The sequence below is a fragment of the Ictalurus punctatus genome, chromosome 17, assembly GCF_001660625.3.
Source record: "Ictalurus punctatus breed USDA103 chromosome 17, Coco_2.0, whole genome shotgun sequence".
Classification (NCBI taxonomy): Eukaryota; Metazoa; Chordata; class Actinopteri; order Siluriformes; family Ictaluridae; genus Ictalurus; species Ictalurus punctatus.
In genome coordinates this window covers 3,315,895-3,335,894 of record NC_030432.2, presented here as the reverse complement: position 1 = coordinate 3,335,894, position 20,000 = coordinate 3,315,895, and the positions used below count along the sequence as shown (strand labels likewise).

At 44.8% G+C, this 20,000-nt stretch overlaps 1 protein-coding gene across 2 annotated transcripts in view; it reads left to right on the top strand.

Moving 5' to 3' along the window:
• The window catches only part of LOC108277592 (cytoplasmic dynein 2 heavy chain 1), a 52,088-nt gene that overhangs the window by 2,794 nt on the left and 29,294 nt on the right, over nt 1–20,000 (top strand). The window contains exons 4-44 of one of the 2 annotated variants that reach the window (XM_053687313.1): nt 35–173; nt 249–367; nt 514–658; nt 757–989; nt 1,083–1,217; nt 1,337–1,450; nt 1,965–2,076; nt 2,332–2,456; nt 2,766–2,941; nt 3,229–3,424; nt 3,689–3,784; nt 4,943–5,107; nt 5,303–5,401; nt 5,589–5,728; nt 7,487–7,721; nt 8,496–8,623; nt 8,760–8,875; nt 9,116–9,243; nt 10,490–10,639; nt 10,819–11,024; nt 11,228–11,383; nt 11,558–11,672; nt 11,777–11,947; nt 12,049–12,207; nt 12,288–12,511; nt 12,609–12,741; nt 12,991–13,108; nt 13,320–13,432; nt 13,655–13,768; nt 14,158–14,299; nt 14,420–14,628; nt 14,764–14,946; nt 15,646–15,828; nt 15,916–16,139; nt 16,452–16,561; nt 16,648–16,847; nt 16,943–17,207; nt 17,309–17,516; nt 17,596–17,725; nt 17,819–17,974; nt 18,094–18,353. In XM_053687313.1, the coding sequence (XP_053543288.1) occupies nt 35–173; nt 249–367; nt 514–658; nt 757–989; nt 1,083–1,217; nt 1,337–1,450; nt 1,965–2,076; nt 2,332–2,456; nt 2,766–2,941; nt 3,229–3,424; nt 3,689–3,784; nt 4,943–5,107; nt 5,303–5,401; nt 5,589–5,728; nt 7,487–7,721; nt 8,496–8,623; nt 8,760–8,875; nt 9,116–9,243; nt 10,490–10,639; nt 10,819–11,024; nt 11,228–11,383; nt 11,558–11,672; nt 11,777–11,947; nt 12,049–12,207; nt 12,288–12,511; nt 12,609–12,741; nt 12,991–13,108; nt 13,320–13,432; nt 13,655–13,768; nt 14,158–14,299; nt 14,420–14,628; nt 14,764–14,946; nt 15,646–15,828; nt 15,916–16,139; nt 16,452–16,561; nt 16,648–16,847; nt 16,943–17,207; nt 17,309–17,516; nt 17,596–17,725; nt 17,819–17,974; nt 18,094–18,353 (6,530 nt within the window). Of the gene's footprint in view, nt 1–25; nt 174–248; nt 368–513; nt 659–756; nt 990–1,082; nt 1,218–1,336; nt 1,451–1,964; nt 2,077–2,331; nt 2,457–2,765; nt 2,942–3,228; nt 3,425–3,688; nt 3,785–4,942; nt 5,108–5,302; nt 5,402–5,588; nt 5,729–7,486; nt 7,722–8,495; nt 8,624–8,759; nt 8,876–9,115; nt 9,244–10,489; nt 10,640–10,818; nt 11,025–11,227; nt 11,384–11,557; nt 11,673–11,776; nt 11,948–12,048; nt 12,208–12,287; nt 12,512–12,608; nt 12,742–12,990; nt 13,109–13,319; nt 13,433–13,654; nt 13,769–14,157; nt 14,300–14,419; nt 14,629–14,763; nt 14,947–15,645; nt 15,829–15,915; nt 16,140–16,451; nt 16,562–16,647; nt 16,848–16,942; nt 17,208–17,308; nt 17,517–17,595; nt 17,726–17,818; nt 17,975–18,093; nt 18,354–20,000 lie in introns of both variants that reach the window. The other variant, XM_053687314.1, reaches the window with a different exon arrangement.

The following is a 20,000-nucleotide window of genomic DNA, read 5'->3' as shown; positions in this document are numbered from 1 at the left end:
GTGTGTGTGTGGGTGGGTGTGTGAGCGTGTGCAGGATGAGAAATGGAGTCATGCCTTTGATCCTCGGCTGCAGTCTTTGCTCAGCGAGCTGGAGGCCGGTTTGGGCTCCGTGCTTCGACACACACATCCAAAGAATTCTGGGAAAAAGACACTTTCAGAGGAAGATGTTCTTGGTGAGTGTGTGAGAAATGGCTCTTTGAGGTTTGCGCCTCATGTCTGTTGCTGACATTGTGTGTGTGTGTGTGTAGGGCTGGTGACTCCATGTGATGAGTTTCAGTATTGGGCTGAAGTGAGTCACACAGCAGAGAGGAGCAGTGCAAGAGAGCGAGCTATAAACTTTTCTCAGCTGTTCAAACCCATAGAGAAGGTACACATACACACATATTGTCATCGTCAAGTCCCTGTGCATGAGCTGTTACTATAGAAACGCTAATGTATTAGAACAAACGCATGATTGTATTAAACATTGATGGACATTAACACTAACAACAGTGTGTGTGTGTGCGCGTGCAGGACTACAGTACTCTGGACAGTGCGAGTCTGACAGAGGCATTAGAGCTGATAGAACACACTCGAGACGTGCTGGATGACGTGTGGAAGCAGAATGAACACGCACCCTACTCCGAAACACGCATGCGTAGACTCATGGACGTGACAGGTTTGTACGTTTGTGTATCTGGGTCCATGTGTGTGAGAGTGTATCTCAGCAGGTGTTGTTGTGGATGAACGTCTTTCTGAGTATACGTGTGTGCGCAGGCTTCTCTCTGGCTCGGTTCGTGCAGAAGAAGCTGTGTGCGCTGCGTCTGTGGGAGGAGCCATACTCCAGCGTGAGAGAGAGTCTCAAAATGGGCGTGGCCGTGTGCGAGCAATGGGTGGAGGTATGCGAACACCTGAGCAGCCAGGTGTGGAAACGCTACTCGCTCCACCCATGGAGCGGAGAGACGCACCGCCCACTCGGCCTGCACGACCTCACACGCCGGCTGCAGGAGGTGGGACACCGGAGCTGTCAATCACGGATATCAATATTCCTGCACATACTTTTTATTAACGTCTTTCTTTTTCAAAAATGTGTGTGTGTGTAGGTGCTGCAGGTGCGTACGGTGCAAGAGAAGCTCCAGCGGATGGTGTTTGGAGCACAGCAGCAACAGATTTCTGCCTCCAAAGTGTTCGAGCCTTTTATTGGTCTCAACCCTGTACTGTACAACCCATACACTGAGGTACACACACACAGAGTAATGTGCACAAATATATGAACACACAATGATTGACAAGGACTAAGAAATGTATGGCAGTCCTGTGTACATGTCAGACTGAGTGTGTGTGTGTGTGTGTGTAGCCTTTATGGAGAGCCGCCGTGTCTCAGTTCGACAGATTGATCGCCCCGGCTGAACAGGAAGTAGCAGGACGACTGAAGACTTTCATCAGAGATGTGCAAGACAGTCCACAGCAGGTACACACACACACACACACACATGTTTTTTTGTTTGTGTTTGTTTTAAAGATAATGTGGGGTTGGTGTTTTATGGGTTATTTAAGTGCTCACGGGAAAGGTGGGTCTTTAGCTGGTTTTTGAAGATTATGACAGATTCTGCGGTCTGGATTGAGGTTGGAAGTTCATTCCACCACTGAGGAACAGTTAGTGTGAAGGTTCTGGAAAGGGACCTTGGGCCAAGCTGAGTAGGTACTACTAAGCGTCGGTCGTTATTCGATCGCAGATTGCGTGAGGGAACATAAGCCTTCAGGAGAGAGTTGAGGTAGGAGTGTGCTGTTCCACTCAAGGTCTTGTACGTGAGCATCAAGGCCTTTAATTTGATCTGGGTGGCTACAGGAAGCCAGTGGAGGGAGATGAAGAGGGGTGTGACATGGTTGAAGACAACAGTAACACACAAGACAGTAACACACAAGTCAATGGAAATATCCCACAATGGTAGAATCAGAAGTGTGTGTGTGTGTTGTGTTTTCAGTTGCTGCTGGTGTTCCAGAAGCACAGAGAGCTCATCAAACGTCCAACAGTGAGCAAGGAGCTCCAGCCAGAGAGAGAGACGCTGCTTACACGATTACTCGACTACTGCAGAGGTATACACACACACACAGCATAGAAATAGTATTATTAACCCAGTATCCTAGTAGTAGGTTTATAGTTTGTGTAAAATGGCTTTCAAGCTGCTGAATGTGATGTGATGGGTGGAGCTTTGTGTACCTGGGTGGAAATGGGGCGGGCCGAACGAGACATGAAAAAAAAAAAAATCTATTCTCATCCAGCTCGTCCTACTTAACTGTTTGAGACCTCCAGTATTTATCATGTGACACGCCCTCATTGTTATGTCGCAGGGCTTCGTGCTGATTTCGATGGCCGATGCCACGGTGTTCCAGGGGAGAAAACCGGCCCTTTGGCAGGCAGGAACCTTCCTGAGGTGGTGAACAACATAGTTTGGGTCAGACAGCTGCTCATGAAGGTAAAGCACACACACACACCGCGCGCTTTCAAGAGGATTGTGGCAGAGATTCTTGCACTCACACTTTCTGCAAAAGCACACTGGGTATACATTAATGTTCTCACGCACATTACCCACTCCTCCTCTGTGACTCCTCCCTCCTTCCCATAGTCGACGCTTGGCCACGCCCTCGCTACTACAATGCCCTTCAGTCCTTACTGAGTATTTATATTAGCCTCAGCCCTTTGTTTAATTATTTATTTGTATTATGTGACCTACTCCATATAGTAGTGGAAAATTGTCACAAAGTGTGTGTGTGTGTGTGTTCAGGTGGAAGACTCTATAAAGATGGCAGAGGTGCTGTTATCAGACCTGCCAGGCTTCCGTGCATTTGTGCGGTTCTCCGATGAGGTTCTTGAGCAGCTGAGGTCGTACGAACAGGAGCAGTTTGATGACTGGACAAGAGACTTAATCTCTGGACTATCAGACCCTAAATCAGGAATCAGGTACACACACACACAAATTGTCAGATATTGCTATCCTTGTAGGGTCCTCACTAAGATATAAAAACATGCCTACCCACAAACTATATTGATTATTACAGTCTGCATTTTTTTGTAAGTTCATGAAATAATTCCTGACCTACAAATACATCAGGTAAGCAATTAATGTATTTTTTTTCTTCTTGTGAGTACTTTAGCTGTGTCTTTAGACGCTTGCGTATAGCCATGTTCACGTTGTGAAGGGGTATGATATTTACATGATGTAGATAAGTGTGTGTGTGTGCGCGCAGTTTGCAGGCCAGTAACCGGGTAATGGAGCTGGATCATGTGGACGGAAAGCTGAAGGTCCAGTACTCGGAGCGCTTGGTGAGTTTAGTGAAGGAGGTGAGACAGCTGTCTGCTCTCGGCTTCACCGTTCCAGCCAAGATCCAACAGGCCGCTACCATCGCTGAGCGATTCCACAGACAGGCTCTAGTATTGAAACAGGTATACACACACATACACACACCCACACACACCCACACACACAGCCTTCAACATCAGTTGTACAGGTTAGTAGATAACTGATATGTTAGTGTTTAGTGTGTAATAAATACCCACAGCTGCTCATAGTGATGGACTATATTACATCAGCACAGGACACAGAACATTCACTTTATTGACAGTTTGGAATATCACTGTGTGTGTGTGTGTGTGTGTGTGTGTGTGTGTGTGTGTGTGTGTGCGTGTGCGTGTGTGTGCGCGCAACAGGTGGCTCATTTCTACAACACCATAGACCAACAGATGATTCCGTCCCAGAAACCAATGATGTTGAATTACGCTCTTGCCTTTGAGCAGGTTATTAAGGTAATACAACCACTACTACTATTACTGTTACTATTACTACTACTACTACTACTACTGTTACTAATATTATTACTAGCACTACTATTACTACTACTACTATTACTGTTACTACTACTATTATTACTAGCACTACTATTACTACTATTACTATTACTGTTACTACTACTATTACTAGCACTACTATTACTACTACTACTATTACTGTTACTACTACTATTATTACTAGCACTACTATTACTACTACTACTATTACTGTTACTACTACTATTATTACTAGCACTACTATTACTACTAATAGCACTACTATTGCTACTACTACTACTACTGTTACTACTATTATTACTAGCACTACTATTACTACTACTACTACTACTACTGTTACTACTATTATTACTAGCACTACTATTACTACTACTACTATTACTGTTACTACTACTATTATTACTAGCATTACTATTACTACTACTACTATTACTGTTACTACTACTATTATTACTAGCACTACTATTACTACTACTACTATTACTGTTACTACTACTATTATTACTAGCACTACTATTACTAGCACTACTATTTCTTCTATTACTACCACTAATATTACTGTTACTACTACTATTATTACTAGCATTACTATTACTACTACTACTATTACTGTTACTACTACTATTATTACTAGCACTACTATTACTACTACTACTATTACTGTTACTACTACTATTATTACTAGCACTACTATTACTAGCACTACTATTTCTTCTATTACTACCACTAATATTACTGTTACTACTACTATTATTACTAGCATTACTATTACTACCACTACTATTACTACCACTACTATTACTGTTACTACTACTATTATTTCTACTATTATTTCTAGCACTACTATTACTGTTACTACTGCTGCTACTATTACTACTACTATTACTATCACCACTACTACTACCACTACTAGTACTACCATTGCCACTACTACCACTACTATTATTACTACTGCCACTACTATTTCTAACACTACCACTACAACTAGTAATAGTAATAATAATAATATAGCATATCATTCAAAAATGCAGTACAGTATAAATTGGTCGTTCCTTGTAAGTCAATAGTTCCTTGTTAACGTTGAAGCATTAAAGTTCTTACCTGGCCGATTTGTAGCAGAGTCCTCGTGCAGCGTCTCGGGATGGAGGAGGAAAACTGCAGATAACGTGGGAGAACCCAAAAGAGCTGGAGATTTACATTAACAAGCTTCAGACTGCTGCAGAGAGGCTCTCCACTCAGAACAGGAAGCTCCGCAAGTGGCACACTGACTTCACTGACATGGTAAGAATATAGCGTAGTATCAAGGTATTTAAATCTGTTGTCAATGTAATAGACCTTCCCTCATTCTCAGAACTGACACGGCGTCCTTAACGTAGAAGACATTTTATTTGATTCGCTTTGTTAGTACCGTTAGAATTATCAGGAGAATGTCCCTGATACATGTTGTGACTAATAAGTGTGAGTGTGTGTGTATAGGTGGTTATGTTGATGGGTGTAGATCTCCTGCGGCAGCAGCAGCGGTGGAAGGAAGGACTGCAGGAGCTCAGGGCTGGATTCGCTACCATCGAGTCCCAGGCATGAACCTTAAACGTCATTACTCACCACCACTCGCCCCTAATCAATCCCATAAACAATCACTCCATAATCATTCATAACTCACGAGTCAGTAATAACGACTCATCATCAATAGTCACCTGACGTGACCTGGTAATATCAGTACTGTGAATAAATCCTAATCATGCTGTGTGTGTCTGTGTTACAGGGTGTGCGAGTGAGCGATATGCATGCATGGAGACAGCACTGGAATCATCAGCTGTATAAAGCTCTGGAGTTTCAGTACCAGTGCGGACTGGAGGCGCTCAACAAGAACCTTCCAGAAATACACATAGACCTCGTCTTTAAGTGAGAATCTTTGTGTGTGTGTGTGTAGAATAAAATTGGTCGTGATACTGTGTATTACAGGGCTCTACAGTGCGACTATTTCACTCGCATTTGTTTGTGAACACTAGTTCTTTGTGCGACTGTGAAAAAATATTTAGGAGCACCGGTGCGAGTGACCTGTTGGGAGTTGTATAATACAATCAGAAAAAAAACTAAAACTCCAAAATGCATGTATACCACACAACACTGCTTTTCATCTCCTCAGTCAACCGAACAAGTGTGTAAATACTGCAGAGAAGCCATTATGATGACGAGAGTAACTCTGTACATCATCTGCTTCTCTCAAACCGCCATCTTTTATTGATCCCGCAAAACGACCTGCACCTGCGTCCTGCTCGTGTAGAGATAGCGGTAAATTAATAATAATGTTAATGCTACAAGGTGGGTTTAATTCAAACTTCTTTATTAAATAATTCCTCACCAATCATAATCAAGAGTAGCAACTGTTCAGTCTGTAAACATACAGTACGCTGCCACTCTCCTTCACTCTCTTCAGCACGCTAATACACAGCGCATTCACTTCATTTAAACTCAGGGTTGCCAGATATTATGACTAGAAAAGTCAACTCCAGTTTCCATGTTTTGATTTAATCCCCCAAAATAACTCAATATTATCATCAGACATGGCAACACTGTACTGGGGAACCAATCTAAAATAACAATTGATAAACAAACATAAAACTATTAAAATGTAAAGACAGAAAATGTGCTTAGTTGTAAATAAATCAGTTAACTTAAAAAAAAAAATAAAAAAAATAAAAGATATTATTATAACCTCATAAAATATCAATAAAATGAGAAATTAAATGGTGTTTAATTACTACGGGTTGCACTTAATATCAATTTGAAATAAGCTTAGTTCACTATCTTCTTAGAAAGCTATTAGCCTTTTTTCCTCATAATGGATCATGCCTGTGTTAATCTACTTTTAATTAGTACTCTTTATTGTTTAAAATATTTAAAAATGTATATTTATGCTTGTTTATTTATCAATTAACCAACAGTATTTTTCATTGCTTTTATTTTAATTAAATTAACAGTGACCATGAGCAGAGAGCTTACATTTAACTGGTTATGACAGACCTCCTGATTAAAGCTTACTCAAAAAAAGATTGGTATCTGGATCGGTTTCGGCTGTAAAAATCCTGATTGGTGCATCCCTAATAAACACCATTAAACTAAAGCGCTTTACATCTGACGGGTAAATGAACTCACCCAATCACATCCTATATGAGATTATTCTGATATATACACAATACACACAGAGCGGTTCGAGAACTGACTCCAGCCCAGAACCATGACAGTGGAAAATGTCTAATAGTGTAGCTTTAAATATATTTAAGAGGACCAGACTTCAGACACTGAACATTGAGGTTTATTGTATTTGTTTACAAGGTGGAACAGGTTAACGTTTGTTTTTTGCATACAGTCTGTAAAATGAACTGAAAATCTTACATTTAGTTCATCAGAAGGTAAATTAATTTGTCATGGCTCACACTATGTTCCTAAATTTTGCCATAACTGACCAGCTCAAGTTTTCTCATGCCCACTTGTGTGTTATATTATGGCACATTAACATTACCATCTCTAAAAAACAAACTAAACTTCAACCGTGCTCCTAAATTTTTGTAATTAGGATCACAAGTACTCCTAAAAGAAATTGCTACCGTAGAGCCGTGTATTAGAGGCTGGTGTGTGTGTGTGTGTGCGTGCATGCAGGCAGGGCCGTGTGCAGTTCCGGCCTGTGTGTGAGGAGCTGCGTGTGAGGTACTACAGAGAGTTGAAGCGCTTCATCAGCATCCCGAATCAGTTCAGAGGAGTGTACGAGAGCGACAAGGGGGCGGAGTCTATATTCACCGCCATGATTGACAACAACTCCCGAGCCTTCATCACCATCTACAGCAACGCCGAGCAGCTGTTTAGCAGACTCCAGCAAGTACAGGACAAGTTCAGGGTGAGCGCACACACACGCGCACCTGGTCAGGTGTGTGTCTGTCTGTGTGTGTGTGTGCATTAAATGATGTATTCTGGTAAAAGGGAAAGACAGAATAAGACGTTAAATATCTGAATACTTATTTCCCCTTCACTCTGTAGTTTCTTACACAGGGTATTGTTTGTGTTTAATGCTGGGTCTTTCCCTACTCAGTGGGGCTATACTGGTGCGCTCCCATATGACTGTGTGTGTGTCCTGTGTGTGAGAGAACAGGCAGTACTCTCCTTTGTGCGTGTGTGTGTGTGTGTGTGTTTCATTCCTTTCCCTTCCTCTTTCCTATTTTCAAAAAAATCTCTGACTCTTAGTTTCTCCCTTGTGGTTGAGTGTGTATATATCGGTTTCTTACTTTCTGTACCGAAAATACACACGCACACACACACTTCCACTTCTCTCTCGGCTCTAGTGAACTGAACACTCAAATGTCACCGTGCGCTCTCTAAGCATCGGTTTCTGAAGCAGACAGGCGTCAAAACCACACTTTCACACTACCGTCATCTTTGACATTTCATCACGGTTAAGATCATCATGACGGCGGCGTTGTGACCGTTGTCATGAGTCACGTCTCAAATCTTAAACTCTGACCGTACACTCAAAAGTATTTACTTATTGAGGGTTAGTGTTAGTACTCAGTAATGATCTAGATGTGGTATTTGGTTTGAGTCGCACCACTAGTGTGTTTAGGGAAGGTGTTTCTGGTAATAAATTGTAAAGTTGTGTGTGTGTGTGTGTTTACAGGAGTGGGTAGTGTTGGGACAGGTGGATATGGAGGTTCTGGTGGAGAAACACCTCCTCACGGTGCAGGACTGGGAAAGAAACTTCAGAGCCCTCAAAGCGAAAGGGAAGGAGGTTGAACGTCTTCCCAGGTAAACACACACACACTGTGTAAGATAACATCACCTTCCATTTCCCGTAACTGACTTTATGAAGTATGATCACTCTTTCTCTGTGTGTGTGTGTGTGTGTGTGTGTGTGTGTGTGTGTGTGTGTGTGTGGGCGCAGCGTGGAGAAGGTGGACTGCTTCACAGTGAACTGTGAGCCAGTGAAGTCTGCGATTGACGATTTGATCCAGAAGCTATTCGACACGATGCTGACGGCTCTGAGGAAGTCCATCCAGGGTAACACGCTCAGATTAGCGGATCCAGTCCTAACAACTTCCTTTCCTGCACTTTCTGGAAATGCAGTTAATCTGCAAGTGTGTGCACTTTTTATCTGAGACAGTAGGCTTCTTCTGGAAGGAAGGACGTGACACAGTGCAATGCTTCCACCTGCTGGATGAATACAGAAAACGTGCATGTCTTTATATACAGTTCTGGACTCAGTAAACTATAAAAACAAATAAAAATCTCTGTGTTCAGGTCACGTACAGGCCGTAGACTCGTTTGTTAGCAGTGGGATGACTACGTTATCTACACGACCAGAGAGCATAGAGGAGATCGGAGAAGCCAACTCAAAACACAGCCAACTCCAGGCCCAGAAACCTGAGGTACTTTCATAAGGATTTAGTGTTTCCAGGGAAAATCACACTCGGGCTCCCGAAGGAAGTGAAAGTGTGTGGGTTCTGCCTCAGTACTAGAAGATGGAGGAGGGAACACTGCTGTAATGTTGCTTTAATGTTGTGTGTAGGTTCTGCTTCAGTACTAGAATATGGAGGAGAGGAACATTGCTGTAACGTTTCTGTAACTTTGTGTGTGGGTTCTGCCTCAGTACTAGAAGATGGAGGAGAGGAACATTGCTGTAACGTTGCTGTAACGTTGTGTATAGGTTCTGCTTCAGTACTAGAAGATGGAGGAGAGGAACATTGCTGTAACGTTGCTGTAACTTTGTGTGTAGGTTCTGCCTCAGTACTAGAAGATGGAGGAGAGGAACATTGCTGTAACGTTGTGTATAGGTTCTGCTTCAGTACTAGAAGATGGAGGAGAGGAACATTTCTGAAACGTTGCTGTAACTTTGTGTGTGGGTTCTGCCTTAGTACTAGAAGATGGAGGAGAGGAACATTGCTGTAACGTTGTGTGTAGGTTCTACTTCAGTACTAGAAGATGGAGGAGAGGAACATTGCTGTAACGTTGCTGTAACTTTGTGTGTAGGTTCTGCCTTAGTACTAGAAGATGGAGGAGAGGAACATTGCTGTAACGTTGCTGTAATGTTGTGTGTAGGTTCTGCTTCAGTACTAGAAGATGGAGGAGAGGAACATTGCTGTAACGTTGCTGTAACTTTGTGTGTAGGTTCTGCCTTAGTACTAGAAGATGGAGGAGAGGAACATAGCTGTAACGTTGTGTGTAGGTTCTGCTTCAGTACTAGAAGATGGAGGAGAGGAACATTGCTGTAACGTTGCTGTAACTTTGTGTGTAGGTTCTGTCTTAGTACTAGAAGATGGAGGAGAGGAACATTGCTGTAACGTTGTGTGTAGGTTCTGCTTCAGTACTAGAAGATGGAGGAGAGGAACATTTCTGTAACGTTGCTGTAACTTTGTGTGTAGGTTCTGCCTTAGTACTAGAGGATGGAGGAGAGGAACATTGCTGTAACGTTGTGTGTAGGTTCTGCTTCAGTACTAGAAGATGGAGGAGAGGAACATTGCTGTAACTTTGTGTGTAGGTTCTGCCTCAGTACTAGAAGATGGAGGAGAGGAACATTGCTGTAACGTTGCTGTAACTTTGTCTGTAGGTTCTGCCTTAGTACTAGAAGATGGAAGAGGGAACACAGCTGTAATGTTGCTTTAACGTTGTGTGTAGGTTCTGCCTCAGTTCCAGCAGATGGAGGAGAAGAACAGGCTTCTGCGCTCGGTTGCAGGAGGAGGCGTCGACTCAATCAGCTCGCTCAGAGCAAAGTGGGACAAATTCGAGCTGATAATGGAGAGTCACCAGCTGATGATCAGAGAACAGGTACACACACACACACACACACACACACACACACTCTTAGCCACTTCAACACTGTAATGAACATATTAGAATTTTAGGACTCCTTAACTCTATTTGACTATTAGGGTGCTCTCTCTCTTTCTTTCTCTCTCTCTCTCTCTCTCTCTCTCTCTCTCTCTCTCTCTCTCTCTCTCTCTCAGGTGGAGGTGATGAAGAGCAGCGTGTCGGGCCGGGTCAGTGTGTACTTACAGGAGCTGCAGAAGTTCCGCTCTCGTTGGGATCAGCTCCGACCCGCCGATGATGTCATTGAGTCATGTGACCCTGATGCCTTGCAGCGATGCGTGGAGCGAGTGAGAGAGAAGAGGGAGGAGTTTAATGAGCTCGAGAACACGCGCACAAAGCTGCTGTATGACGCACACATGCACACACCCTCTCTCTCTCTCTCTCTCTCTCTCTCTCTCTCTCCATCACACACACTTTATTGTGATTTGTGAATATTGCGTTTAGATCTTGAGAACATTATAACAGATATTTTCACAATTTTGGGGAAATTGTGTTCTCCAGCCGGACCTGTATGTAACGCTACTTTGTGTGTGTGTGTGTCTGTAGGGAGGACTGTGAGCACTTTGGATTGGACGTTCCGGACATGTCTCTTGCATCGGACACACTACACGACCTGCAGCGGTGTTCAGACATGTGGAGTCTGTACGAGGAGTTTCAAAACACACTGAACACCAGTGCGCAGCAGGACTGGATCAGCTTCAGGTACACACATTCCCAGACTTCCACCGTCTTTGGTGACGATTTAGACTCATCTCCCTGAGCTACAAACTAGTAATAAGTTGGGTCATGAATAATATTTGACATTAAAAGGTTTTTAACAACTTCTGTCACATGGCAGCAGCGCGTTATATTGTGTACTGTTAATTTCCACTACAGGAGCAGGACACACGAGTTCGAGGAGTTCGTGTTGACGTGGCACGAGCGCCTGAGGAAGCAGGAGGAACTCAACACCATGACGGTGATGCTGCAGAAAGAAGTGGACAAGTACAAGGTGTTAAAAAAAAAAAGGCTTGACGTCACTCGTTGCTTTACTGAAAAGTAGTTGAAACTGGAAGTTTCCCTGTGATCAAACTGTGTGTGTGTGTGTTTGTGTAGGCTCTGCTTCCTGTGCTGAAGTATGTGAGAGGTGATCACCTGTCTCAGGATCACTGGCTGGATCTGTTCAGACTGCTCGGCCTCCCCAAAGGAACCACGCTGGAGAGACTCCTGTTCAGAGACCTGCTGACCTTCTCACAAACCATCATAGATAAAGCCCTGGAGCTGAAGGTACACACACACACACAAACACACACACACACACACACAGAAAGTAGCCATTTAATTATAGTAACAAGTAAAGAGAACAAGAGACGTGTGTGTGTGTGTAGGACCTGAACAGCCGTGCTCATGCTGAGGTGAGTATCCGTGAGGCTCTGCGTGAGGTGGAGCTGTGGGCTGCTGGAGCGAGTTTCTCTCTCACCGAGTACACCAACAGCACCGGTGCTCACGTCAGCCTCATCCGCGACTGGAGAGACGTGATGAATCAGGTAAAGGAGAGAGAGAGAGAGAGAGATGATGTGAAATGTTCTGTGGGTCGCGTAACGCTTTTGTGTTTTCCCATGTGGAGGTTGGAGATAACCGGTGTCTGCTGCAGTCTCTGAAGGACTCGCCGTATTACCAGCGCTTCCACGATAAGGTCTCTCTGTGGGAGACGCGTCTGGCAGACCTCGACGACTTCCTGCAGAGCCTCAACAGCATCCAGAGGAAGTGGCTCTACCTCGAGCCCATATTCGGGCGTGGCGCGTTGCCACGAGAGCAGGCCCGCTTTCAGAGAGTGGACCAGGACTTCAGGTCAGGAACCAGTGTGTGTTTATGCGCACGTTTGTGTGTCTGTGTGTGTGTGTAAGGAGAAGACGAGATAGAGGGAGGTGTGTGTTTGTGTGTTTAGGGCCATAATGCGGGACGTGCAGAGAGACAGCAGAGCGGCGTCTTTAACCACGCGAGCGGGAATGAGGAACTCTCTGAACACGATGCAGGATCAGCTACAGCGCTGTCAGAAGTCCCTGAATGATTTCCTCGAGGTGCTATATCTCTCTCTCTCACACAAACACACACACACACACACAGAGAGCTATACGCTTGTTTCAGTTTGTTGAGCCTGTAAAATGAGGTGGCTTTAGGTGCCTTCTGTAATTAGTAAGATTATGATGCTTAGTTTTAAATCTGATTAATGATCCAACAATGTCAAGGAACCCTTAAATGAGCGTGCGGTTTGGGACACAGCTTTAAAATGGCCGACGCGTCCTCTAACCCCTGTGTGACCTCCACAGGAGAAACGGTCTGCGTTTCCTCGTTTCTATTTCATCGGCGATGACGACCTGCTGGAGATACTGGGCCAAGCGACTAATCCCACCGTCATCCAGACACACCTGAAGAAGCTGTTTGCAGGTCACACACGCACACACATATCCAAATGCACCCAAATACATACACATGCACCCAAAAACACATACACGTGCATGTGTATACCTATCTTTTGATGTTTTCTCTGGAATGTTTGTGTGTATGTGTTTGTGTGTATTTGGGTGCATTTTTGTATGTGTGTGTGTGTATATATATGTGTGCGTGTGTATACATATATATGTCTGTGTGTGTGTAGGAATCCACAGTGTGGACTTTGACTCGAGCTGCAGCAGAATCACGGCCATGAAGTCACTAGAAGGAGAGACGGTCCCTCTGAGGAACACAATCACCATCTCTAATGATGTGGAGGTCTCTCTCTCACACACACACACACACACACACACTCATGGTGTGTAATGAGGTTTTATTCTGTGGTGAACTCAGGATAACGGGTGAACACACAGACAGACAGGTGGAGTAAAACACTCGAGATGATGTTAGAGGAAGATAATCAACGACAGGGTGGTGTGATTGATGTTTTATTTGTGTTGTACCACATACGTCATATTTGTGTGTGTGTGTGTGTATTAGGTGTGGCTCAGTGAACTGTCCTCAGAAATGAAGGAGACGTTGAAGTTCCTGCTGTGTGAGTGCGTGAAAGCAGTGAAGGGAGGTGGAGTCGACCCCAACCGCTTCCCCTCGCAGGTTACACCGTTTACATCTCCACTGAAATACAACTATTCAGTTATGTTCTAATAATAATTATAAATATCTATTACAATCGTTCCGTCATAAAATAACATCATATTATCACCGAATTACTCCGATCAGATCACAGAGCATGGGGTGAGCTTTTTAATTCCCTTGTAACAATCATTAAATATACCTATTATTATAATAATAATAATAATAATGTATAAATTTATGGTCACATAACATAATATAAAATATATTTAATTATGACATAGAATATGAGTTATATGACATGTTATAGACACATTATTTGAGAATTTATTATACATTTATAATACAAGTAAGAGGTACAAAAAAAAGAAGTGAATTATATAACTGTGTGTGTGTGTGTGTGAGAACAGATCCTGTGCCTGGCTGAACAGATCCAGTTTACAGAGGATGTAGAAAGCGCCATCTGTGAGCAGAACCTACACCAACTGGAACTGGAGCTGACGGCTAAACTGGAGCACTACACCGACACAAACGCCCGCGTCGAGTCTGCAGGTGCGCCCGCACGTGTGTGTTCGATCGGTAAACGTTCGTAGCGGAATACGTTTACTAGCTAGCAAGCAAAAGGAGTTCGGTTTACTAGTTCAACGCTTTTGAAAGTTTGTGTGCTTTCAGAGTCCAGTGTGTTGCACTCGAAGCTGAAAGCTCTGATCCTGGATGTGATCCACAACCTGTCGGTGGTGCGGGAGCTGCTGGAGGTTCAGGTTCGCAGCACGGACGACTGGACGTGGACGAAACGGCTGCGTTTCTACCTGGACACAGACCGGCAGTGCTGCACCGTACGCATGGTGGACGCGGTGTTCGATTACACCTACGAGTACCAGGTCTCAACCCACACTCACACGCTATTAAACCGTATAATAAACCGTGTAATAGGACACACAGAAGAAGAGATGAATAAATAGACAACCCTTTTTTTGTTTGTTTGTTTTTGGTCTTTTCTTTGTTCTATATTTAAGGGTAATGCCCCTAAGCTAGTGCACACTCCTCTGACGGATAAGTGCTACCTCACGCTGACTCAGGCCATGAGGATGGGTTTGGGAGGAAACCCATACGGACCTGCAGGAACCGGCAAAACAGAGTCTGTTAAAGCTCTGGGAGGACTTATGGGCAGACAGGTGCTGGTGTTCAACTGTGATGAGGTACGTATACACACACACACACACACACACACACACACACACACACACACACACACCAATATCAACATTGTGCTAAATCACGTCATAATATTCTGAGAATTATGCTAGTAAAACACTTAGTGGCATGCTGTTACAAGAAACTAAGCAGTGACGCGCTGATTGTTTTCCAATAACTAAGTTATTTTAGCGTTTTATTCCTCTTATACTACAGCAGTTTGCTTACACGTCGTAATTTTTATCTGTTTATTGTTACATTTAACGTTCCATGAGACAATTTTGCAGTCGTTTCTCTCTCTCTCTCTCTCCGTCTCTCTCTCTCCCTCTCTCCTTGACGTTAATAAGACACCTCGTGCCTCACGTCTGTTCTGAGGACTTTAGCACGTCCAGCTTCACCCCCGAGACCGGAGACTCCTTCCGATTTTTACTAAATAGCAGGTCATCATTAAAGGTGGTTAAATAAACCCATTAGTGTGGAGCGTTCATCGTACGAGTACACGTGTACGCTGTTACTATATAAACGGTGACGTGTTCTCGAACGCGCGCATTAATGTAAACCTTCTCTGCACTCATTTCAGAGCTGCTGTTATAGAAAATTAATCCATGCTTCATCAATAACCAGTAAGAATTATTGAGGTATGGCTTAACAAGGAATTTTAAGCAGAAGCCCACAGTCTTAAATTTGTGTGTGTGTGTGTGTAGGGCATCGACGTGAAGTCTATGGGTCGTATCTTCGTGGGGTTGATAAAGTGTGGCGCTTGGGGCTGCTTCGACGAGTTTAATCGTCTGGAGGAAGCCGTGCTGTCGGCTGTGTCCATGCAGGTCCAGGCCATTCAGGACTCGCTGAGGCAGCACAGAGACACCTGTCACCTCCTGGGCAAAGAGGTAATATATAACATCCAGACTTGCAGCTGATTGGACAATTACCAGTATTTTATGTAGTGCTATAGAGGGAATTGTGTGTGTGTGTAGGTGGAGCTGGACCGAAACTCCGGTGTGTTCATCACTCTGAACCCCGCCGGTAAAGGTTACGGAGGGAGACAGAAGCTCCCGGACAACCTGAAGCAACTTTTCCGCCCTGTTGCCATGACGACCCCGGACAACGAGCTCATTGCTGAGGTCATCCTCTACTCTGAGGGCTTCAAACAGGGCAAAGAGCTCGCACGCAAACTCACAGCTGTGTTCAACCTGGCCAGGTGAGTGTACACACACACACACACACACACCGACACAGAGCTAATTCTAGTATGATGCCGCCATGACTGTTTCACCGTGCTTTTCCAGTGTTACGCATCAAATTTTTTGCATCAGACACAGTATATTTTAGAACGATGCCTAAAACGATGCCCTCCATCTAGTGTTCTGGAAACATCTCCTGATCGATACCTTTTCAAATTTTTACGCGTCTGTGTAGTCTTTTTATATCCACTGTATATGAGCGTAGGGAGTCGTTGATGTTGTTTATGTATTTGTGTGTGAGTGTTATTGATGATGGTGTGTGTGTGTAGGGAGTTGTTGACCCCTCAGCAGCACTATGATTGGGGGCTGCGTGCTCTGAAGACGGTGCTGAAAGGCTGTGGGAATTTATTACAGCTACAGAGGAAACAACACACACAAGGTATTATTATTATTATTATTATTATTATTATCGCTAATGCTTCAGGAGCAGTGTGTTAAAGACTCTCTGTTCCCCCATCTGCACAGTCAGTGAGAGTGTGTTAGTGCTGCAGGCTCTCAGGTTGAACACGCTCTCGAAGCTGACGTTCTCGGACAGCGCTCGTTTCGACGCCCTGCTCAGGAGCGTCTTTCCTGGAGTGGACTTCAACGAGGTGCGCTACGAAGAGCTGAGGGCCGCCCTGCTGGGCGCTTATGAAGAAGCACACCTCGAGATCATACCTAGCCAGGTACACACACACATTCGATGAAACAAATCCGATGTCTGACTATAAACAGCTCTCGGTAGTGCAGTTAGATTGTGTGTGTGTTTGTGTGTGTGTAGGTGAGGAAAGCTCTGGAGCTGTATGAACAGATGAGGCAGCGGATGGGCGTGGTCATGGTGGGTCCGAGCGGCTGTGGGAAGTCGACGGTGTGGCGTTTGCTGCGTGCCGCGCTGAAGCGTCTCGGGCTCACGGTGCAGCACCACACCGTCAACCCTAAAGCGCTGAGCCGACAGCGGCTGCTGGGACACATGGACATGGACACACGCGAGTGGAGCGACGGCGTCATCACCGCTGCTTCCAGACACGTCATCCGGGAACCTCAAGGTGACGCACACACACACACACCTCCCTCAAACGCTATGGCCTTTCCTCCATATTGATTTTTCTCTCTCTCGCTCTCTTTCACTCTTTCTTTCTCTCTGTAGAGGTGAGTTCGTGGATCGTGTGCGACGGCGATATCGACCCAGAGTGGGTGGAGTCCCTGAACTCCGTCCTGGACGACAACCGTTTGCTGACGATGCCGAGCGGAGAACGCATTCAGTTCGGCCCGAATGTCAACTTCCTGTTCGAGACCCATGACCTGAGCTGTGCTTCCCCCGCCACCATCTCCCGCATGGGCATCATCTTCCTCAGGTAGCTGAGTACAACTTATAATCATGTCTAACAATATAATCCTGTATACAAGTGTTATACAAGTGTGTGTGTGGGACAGCGATGAGGACACTGACGTGAGCGCGCTGCTAAAAGCGTGGTTAAGGAGAGAGCAGGTGGAGAACAGGGACAATCTGGAGAACTGGATTAATGATTACTTCCAGCGAGCACTCGACTGGGTGCTCACACAGGTACACACACACACTCGAAATGGAGTTATAATGTAACGTATGTATTCTTTTATGTCTATATCACAGTGTGTGTTTAACTTGTTCTCTCTCTAGGGGGAGTGTGTGGTAGAGACCAGTCTGGTAGGGGCTGTCATGAATGGTTTGTCCCATGTCGGGGGGGTGAGCGAGCGGGGGGAGTTTATAGTCGGGTTGATCCGTGGACTCGGAGGAAACCTGCAGCTCAAATCACGACAGGAGTTCGCTAAGCAGGTCAGAGAATGTGTGTGTGTGTGTGTGTGTGTGTGTGTGTGTGTGTGTGTGTGTGTGTGTGTGTGTGCGCGCATGCAGGTTGTCATTTTGTATACAAGTGTGTGTGTGTGTGTGTGTAGGTGCTAACCTGGGCAGGTGAGAGCCCTCCTGACCCGCGGAACCCTCTGGATCTGTGCTATGATGGTGACTCTGGCCGCGTGCGTGCGTACGAGGCGCAGCGTGGAGACGGAGTGTGCGTGGAGGACTTCGGATATACGCACACACTCCCCGTCATACACACTCCACACACACAGGACGCGCTACACAACTTCACACGCTGGCTGCAGGCCGGAAACACACAGCCGTTCCTGCTGGTTGGGCCAGAGGGCTGTGGAAAGGGGTACAGCACACACACACACCCTTATACACACCTGTATACACACTCACTTATACACACACCCTTATACACACCCATATACACACAGCCTTATATAAACCTTTATTCACACCCGTATACACACAGCCTTATACACACCCTTACGCACACCCGTATACACACAGCCTTATACACACCCCTATACACACCCTTACGCACACCCGTATACACACAGCCTTACGCACACCCGTATACACACAGCCTTATACGCACACCCGTATACACACAGCCTTATACACACACCCTTATACACACAGCCTTATACCCACAGCCTTATACCCACAGCCATATACACACACCCTTATACACACACCCTTATACACACAGCCTTATACCCACAGCCATATACACACACCCTTATACACACAGCCTTATACACACAGCCTTATACACACAGCCTTATACCCACAGCCTTATACCCACAGCCATATACACACACCCTTATACACCCCCTTATACACACAGCCTTATACACACAGCCTTATACGCACACCCGTATACACACAGCCTTATACACACACCCTTATACACACAGCCTTATACACACAGCCTTATACCCACAGCCTTATACCCACAGCCATATACACACACCCTTATACACCCCCTTATACACACAGCCTTATACACACAGCCTTATACACACACCCGTATACACACAGCCTTATACACACAGCCTTATACACACAGCCTTATACACACAGCCTTATACACACCCGTATACATTCCCGTATACACACTCACTTATTCACACCCGTATACACACCCATATACACACCCGTATACTCACTCACTTATTCACACACCCGTATACACACCCGTATACCCACTCACTTATTCACACACCCTTATACACACCTTTATACACACCCGTATACACCCCCTTATACACAATCGTATACACACTCACTTATTCACACACCCGTATATACACTCACTTATTCACACACCTTTATATACACAATCTTATACACACCCTATACACAACCTTATACACACCCTTATACACACCCGTATACTCACTCACTTGTTCACACACCCGTATACACACTCCTTTATTCACACGCCCTTATACACACAACCTTATACACACCTTTATACACACAGCCTTTTGCACACCCACTTATCCACTCCCTTATACACACACTCATACACACACACTCATACACACAGCCTTATACACACCCGTGTACACTCACTTATTCACACACCTTTATACACACACCCGTATACACACCAACTTATTCACACACCTTTATACACACAACCTTATACACACCCGTATACACACTCACTTATTCACACACCCGTATGCACACACATGCACACGCCCTTATACACAAACGTATACACACTCACTTATTCACATGCCCTTATACACATCTTTATACACACAGCCTTTTGCACACCCGTATACACACACCCGTATACACACACCCTTATTCACACACCCTTATTCACACACCCTTATTCACACAGCCTTACCCACACCCTTATACACCCGTATACACACACCCGTATACACACACCCTTATTCACACACCTTTATACACACAACGTTATACACACTTGTATACACACTCACTTATTCACACACCCTTATACACACACCCG